General features: G+C 44.5%; 1 protein-coding gene across 1 annotated transcript; it reads left to right on the top strand.

The window, feature by feature from the left end:
- Positions 1–951: 951 nt before the first annotated feature.
- Positions 952–6,526, top strand: LOC113740962 (uncharacterized). Its single transcript, XM_027268469.2, has 2 exons — positions 952–2,383; positions 2,430–6,526. The coding sequence occupies exons 1-2, from the start codon at positions 952–954 to the stop codon at positions 6,524–6,526; spliced, it is 5,529 nt and encodes a 1,842-aa protein (XP_027124270.2).
- The last annotated feature ends 368 nt before the right edge of the window (positions 6,527–6,894 follow it).

Here is a 6,894-nt window from a genome sequence, read left to right on the forward strand (position 1 = left end):
AATAGGTAATGAAACACATACACATATAAAACACAGAAAATAACTTTCACAGTATAACTAATAATATGTCTAAACTAATAAAGTTACTCTTCACACCGATATTGCCAAATCTTTCCCGGCAACGGCGCCAAAAACTTGGTGGGTATTTTACATAAGTGCAAGCTAAAAAATACCGAATTACACCCGTTCACTGCAAGTATACAGATCAACTAGTAGTTTAGGGTATATATCGGGTCGATCCCACAGGGAAGAGTGAACAATTACCGGTATTACTAAAGCTTCTCTATTATTTAGACTATCAATGAATCATAATAAATTTAACCTACTGAAATTATACAAAATAACAAATGAAAGCTCCTTGGGTTGTGGTATCCCTAGCTACTCATGCAAGTGTTATATTTGGATCATTGAGTACTACATCTAGGCTAATTATGGTGTAATTTCCTTATGCATTTGAATCCTACTTTCGTAGTGAATCAATTATACTTATAACTAATCCATACATATTCTCATGGTTATGAAATTAGCTACAAGTTCATTTCTTTAGTGAAATTACATGAAATGAATCACTAAAAACCACATAGGTGCACCTCTACTTTCGTGAGTGTACTCCCTATGTTTAGCACTTCTTGAACTAATGTTAAATCTCAATTTTCATTGCAGAAATAACACCTTAGATAATCACAATTAATGGTACCAGATTAATCATGATTTAAAGAGTCAAAGTGCTAAATAACTTGCTCAAATCATAGCAATCAAATAACCAAATAATAAACACTAACAATTATAGAAAGTTCAACCAAACCCAAGGTATAAACTTTAAAGACACATATTAAATATAAAATCCAGAACTTGTATATTAACTAAATTTGGAATATTGGCACAATTATATTATTCTCTAGAATCGGGCTTCCTCACCATTTTCGGGCTTTGCAAGGTTAGTAGGGTTTCATGGCGGCTCCCCAGCATGGGGAGGCGCCGTTTCTTGTTCGTCCTTCGAAGACGTTTGCCTCCATTCTGGCTCAATCTCCGTCTTCTTCGTCCTCTGGCATTGGCCATCTCAGTACTTACAAGGGGGAGCCTTCGTTGGTGATCTCCCGTCAAGACATGTTACAGATAGCGGCACCTTATTCTAATGCACTGGTTGGCAGGTTTGCAGTTGGTCGCCCTTCCATGGAGATTATTCGCAAATTTATTGTTTCTTTGGGGCTGAAGGGTGAGTGTCCGATAGGGTTATTAGATTCCAAGCATATTCTCTTACGGCCTTCCGTGGAGGAGGATTACACCAGACTCTGGTGTCGAAAGTCTTGGTACATCGGCAAATTCCATATGTCCCTGTCGAAATGGACAATCGATTTTAAGCCGGGAGCAGAGTCGTCCATCGCACCAGTTTGGGTCAATTTCCCAGGTCTTCCATTGCCGTTTTTCGAAAAGCAGTTTCTGCTTAAGCTGGGTAACTTACTGGGCCGACCATTAAAGGTGGATGAAGCTACGGCTGCGCTGAAGCGTCCGTCTGTAGCGCGATTATTGTTGGAAGTTGATGTATTGAATTCTCCAAGATCCAGGATTTGGATAGGGGATGATCAGTGGGGTTTTTGGCAGAAGATTGAGTATGAAGAATATCCTTCGTACTGCGTTTTTTGCTCGTCCATTGGTCATGTCGAAAGTACCTGTCATCAGAAGCATCCGGAATTGCGGCCTGTGCGACGCGCTAGACCATCAGTTCCGTCTCAAGGCAAGCACGTCTTTCAACCGAAGGGAGGTCCGACTGTCGATGAATCTCCTCCTGTGGTGGATTCGGGGGTCGTGACAGCCCCAAGGGTACACGTGCGCGAAAGCAGTAATCCCACTGCAGATGTCTCTATTACTGTTATCCCATCATCTTCGTCTAACCCTGTTAGGGGTAACCCTACACAGACTACTGTTCATGCTCAGGATCCCGTTCTCCCTGCTTCATATCGGGGGGGTGCTGCGAATACACAGAATGATCTCTCAGTACTGACTTGTTTTCCCCCGGTTTCTTCTTCTCCGGTTAAAGCTTTATCGGACACAATTCCTTCTTTCGGCCGAGATGAGTTTCTGTTGACTAAATCTGTGCCTTCAATGCTGCAGCGCGAGCGGGCTTGTTCCCTTTCTCCTCGACGGCATGAAGGTCATGCTCGTCTAGTGCGCTATAACTCTGAGAGACAGTTAGGGTTGAAAGGTATCGCTTTGGATGAGTTAAAAAATTTTAGTGATCGGCTGGCCAGCAGAATTACAGCATCTAAGTTAAGCGATGACCCGGTTGTCCCTGGAGCTCTTCTGGATGATACAAACGCACAATTGCTGCAAAATTTGGTTCAAGGTCACAAGACTCGTGGTAGGCAGACCAGAAAAAGAGACGGTAAGCCTTCATCTGCTCCTTATAACCTTCGGTCTCATAATGTTAGATCCGATTAAGTTTATAGTGTGGAACATTCGGGGTGCTGCGAATAAGGAGTCGTTGAGGCACATTCGTAGCGCTTGTAGATCAAACGATATTCGTTTACTGATCCTATTGGAGCCATTAGCTAATGTCTCCCATTTGGATAGTGTGCAGCTGTTCTTGGGGTTTGATTTTGCTCAGTCCTTCTTGCACAACAAAATTTGGATTTTCTGGTGTTCAGATGCACGATATTCTTTTGTAGAAGCTGCGGATCAGGTGGTCCATATACATGTGTCTTTCCCCTCTGGTTCTTCCATTTTTATTTCGGCTGTTTACGCGAGGTGTAACAGAATTGGTAGGCGACAGTTATGGGAGGCTCTGGAGCATTTTTCAACGTCTGTTACACTCCCATGGATGGCCGTAGGGGATTACAATGTTATTTCTTCTGTGGAGGAAAGGATTGGAGGTTCAGCCCCGAATATTCGTGACCTGGAAGAATTTAACTCTGCATTAAATCGGAGTGGACTATTTCCGGTACAGTTTGATGGGTCTGCCTACACATGGACTAATGGGCGTATGTGGCAGCGGCTTGATCGAGCGGTCGTTAATGCTGGTTGGCTGTCTTCTATTGAGCTGACTCGAGTTGCTCATCTTCAGCGAGGGCGATCTGATCATTGTCCGTTGCTGGTTAAGGGAGGCAGCATGGCAAGGCGGCGGTCGTCCTTTCGCTTTCTTAATGTTTGGCGGAGTCACCCTACTTTTCAACAAACAGTTACGTCTGCTTGGGCTCAGCCTGTTCCTGGAATTGGAATGCAGAAATTTTTTAATAAGTTGAAGGTGGTTAAGCGAGTTTTAGCTGGATGGAATGTGGATGTTTTTGGGAATGTCTCTCAACGGGTCAAAGTGGCAGCGGATAATTTATTGGCCAAGGAATTGTTGTATGATCAAAATAGGGATGTGTTGTCTAGGTCGGCAGTACATGAGGCACGGGCACTCCATTCTCGGGAGCTAGCCTTAGAATGTGAATTCTGGAGACAGAAGGCAGCGATCAAATGGATCAAAGAGGGCGACGCGAATACCTCTTTTTTCCATGCAACGGTTAAGCAGAAACGCAGCTCTAATTTTATTGCACGGATTAGGGGCACCGGGGACAGTTGGCTTGATAATATCGAGGATATTAAACTGTCAGCGTCTGATTTTTTCTCCTCTTTGTTCACAGCAGACCGCGATGTTAGTTCAGGGAGCAGGCCTTCACTTGAGCTGCCTAAGCTTACGCCAGAAGAGAATGACATGCTGCTGAAATCTCCATCGGTGGATGAGGTTTATACTGTGGTGTGCTCAATGGACCCTCAGAGCGCTGCGGGGCCTGATGGGTTTGGCGGGGGTTTTTATCAAAGTTGTTGGGAGTGTATAAGAGATGACTTCATGGACGGGGTGCAGGATTTTTTTGCTGGTGCCACAATGCCACGCGGATTTTCCAGTACGACGATCATTTTACTCCCCAAGAGGGAAGGCGCATGTGAGTGGAAAGATTTCCGACCAATAAGTTTAGCTAATGTTAGTGCCAAGATCATTTCTAAGGTTTTGTCCACCCGTATCAATCAGCTCCTTCCTAGGTTGGTTTTAGAGTTTCAGACTGGTTTTATTCCGGGCAGGGGCATACAAGATAATGTTTTGCTAGCTCAGGAATTGATTCTGGATTTGGACAAAAAGCTGTGTCACCCTAATGTAATCTTGAAGTTGGATATGGAGAAGGCGTATGACAGGGTGGACTGGGGGTTTTTGTTATATATGCTGCGAGAATTCGGTTTTAAAGAAGGAGTAGTGGATCTGGTTTTTCGGTTAGTATCCAACGTCTGGTTTTCTGTCCTGGTTAATGGGGAGCTCACCGGCTTTTTCAAGTCGACTAGAGGGGTTCGCCAGGGGGATCCGTTATCGTCCACTCTTTTCCTTTTTGTCTCGGAATTTCTGGGAAGGGGTCTTCAGCGGCTGTTTTCTAGCAATCCAGCGTTTAGATTTTTGTCTAAGGGAGGGATGGTCCCGTTTCTTGCGTTTGCCGATGACGTGATTATTTTCACCCGGGCATCGTCTGAATGCTTACAGGCGGTATCGTCCTTTTTACACGACTATCAAGCTCTCTCTGGCCAAAAAATTAATCTCTCTAAGAGTCGCTTTCTGTGTTCGTCGAAGCTCTCTTCGGAGGTTATCCAATTAATTCAGCAGGAAACGGGGTTTCAAGGGCAGCCTTGGCCTGTCAAATATTTGGGAGTCCCGCTTTCTCTTGGCCGTAACAAAACTGTCTTATTTGATGGAGTAATTGCCTCTGTGAGAGCAAAGCTTCATCATTGGAGTTCCCGGTTTCTGTCTGCTGGGGGGAAGCTCATATTGATTCGTCATGTGTTGAGTTCTATGCCTCTTTACCTCCTGCAGGTTACTAAACCGCCTAAGGGGGTCTTTATTAGATTGGGCAAGCTGTTTAATGCCTTTCTGTGGGATGGCAAGGATGGTAGGAGGATTCATTGGTCCTCTTGGGAAAAAGTCTGTTTTCCAGTTGAAGAAGGGGGATTGGGGTTTCGGTCTCTTTTGGATTTGGAGAGGGCTTTTGCAATGAAATTATGGTGGACAATACGTCAGAAGAGCTCTCCTTGGGCCAGATTCATGCACCGTAAGTACATTGGCGAGCAACATCCAGGTTTGGCTTCGGCTGCTGTGGGGTCGGCAACTTGGAAGAGGGTCTGTTTGGTGCGGGCTATCACTGAAGATAACATTCGTTGGCGGCTAGGTGAAGGCTTCATCGATTTCTGGTATGATCGATGGCTTTTCAATGAACCACTTAGCAGCCAGGTTACTGGTGCGCATCCTCACTTTTTGGTAGCTGAGTTTTACACCTCTACGGGGTGGAATACTGATCGTCTCCTCCAGGTTCTCCCACGATCTATTGTTAATATTATTTCCCAAACACTTGTTGATCCGAAGCTTAAGGACGAGTTAATTTGGGCTCCTTCCGCTGATGGCGCATTTTCTGTGTCGTCAGCCTGGGAACTGGTTCGGCAGCGGCGTAACACGTCTTTGGTTTGCCGTGGAATTTGGTGTCCGTTACTCCCGCTAAAAATGTCGTACTTAGCTTGGAGGGTTTTGTCTGATTTTCTCCCTCTGGACGACAAGCTCCGGTCTAGAGGAATGGCCATGGTTTCTAAATGTGATTGCTGTGGTAATGCGGTGGAATCCTTGAATCATATTTTCTTACATGGCAGGTTAGCAAGTGCTGTTTGGCAGCATTTCTTTCTGGCTTGCGGAATTCAGTGGCGTTCATTCTCATGTGTTTCTTCACTGCTAGTGGTGTGGTTTCAATCTTCTAGCAATGGCCGATTGGATCATGTTCGGTGTGTAATACCGGTAGTGGTGTTATGGTTTCTATGGCGTAGTAGAAATGATGCTCGGTTTGGAAATCTTCACCCTGTCCATTCCAAAGTTATCTTCGAAGCCAATGGGTGGTTGGTTGCTAAGGGGGCGGCTTGTATGTTAAACAAAGTGCAGTTGGAGGGGGATATGGATACGTATTTTGCACGGTTTTTTCGGGTCAAACCAGCCAAATCATTCTGTCTGAAGGCTATATCATGGATGAAGCCGCCTAGAGGGACGTACAAACTCAACACAGATGCAAGTGTGATCAATGGTTTAGCTAAAGGTGGTGGGGTGGTACGTGATTTTGAAGGGAAGATGATTGGTGCTTTTTATAAGGAATTTGGGGAATATGAAGTGGTATATGCGGAGGGATTAGCATTGTGTTCTGGGCTGCAGTGGTGTATGGAGGCAGGGTTGTCAGATATTTTGGTAGAGGTGGATTCTTTAGTGTTGGTAAGGTTGGTCCAGAATCGATCGGTTGGTAAGTGGCCGTTGTGTAGCGTCTTAAGTCAGCTTCGCTTGTTACTGGGCAAGGTGAAGGGGTCTATTACACATATTCATCGTGAGGCGAATGCCGTGGCAGACAGCTTAGCAGCGTTATCTCGGGAGGGTCCATATGTTACTTTTCAATCTGTTCAGCAGCTTCCAAGTAGAGTTCGGTCGCTGATTAATTTGGATGCGATAGGTTTTCCATACATTCGCAGGTTTCCTGTGTAGGTATAGCTCCTAGTTATCCGGCATGTATTGAAGGTTGGGAATTTTTCCACCTTCTTGAGTTTATCCGTTGTTATTAATAAAATATCGGGGGTTTCCCCCTTTTGTCAAAAAAAAAAAAAAAAAAAAAAAAAAAAAAAAAACTAAATTTGGAATCAAGTACAAAAGATAAAGAGTTGGAAAGGAATGTAACCCATGTCACTTGAGCTCATCACCTTGCCTTCTTCATCTCTATCTTAATCCTAGTCTAGCAATATACAAGAGTGGATGAACTACACTAACTAAACTATCTTACACTAAGGAAATAGAAGAACTACATTTCTGCACTCTTCAAGCTTCTCCCGTATGTTCCTCTTTGGCTCCCAAATGTC

The sequence above is a fragment of the Coffea arabica genome, chromosome 4e (genome assembly GCF_036785885.1).
Source record: "Coffea arabica cultivar ET-39 chromosome 4e, Coffea Arabica ET-39 HiFi, whole genome shotgun sequence".
Taxonomy (NCBI): domain Eukaryota; kingdom Viridiplantae; phylum Streptophyta; class Magnoliopsida; order Gentianales; family Rubiaceae; genus Coffea; species Coffea arabica.

Excerpts from the sequence above, each read along its gene's own strand:
- LOC113740962 (XM_027268469.2), top strand. The coding sequence starts at position 952 with ATGGCGGCTCCCCAGCATGGGGAGGCGCCGTTTCTTGTTCGTCCTTCG. Across the intron at positions 2,384-2,429 it reads GCAGACCAGAAAAAGAGACG|ATCCGATTAAGTTTATAGTG; the intron begins GTAAGCCTTCAT and ends TCATAATGTTAG.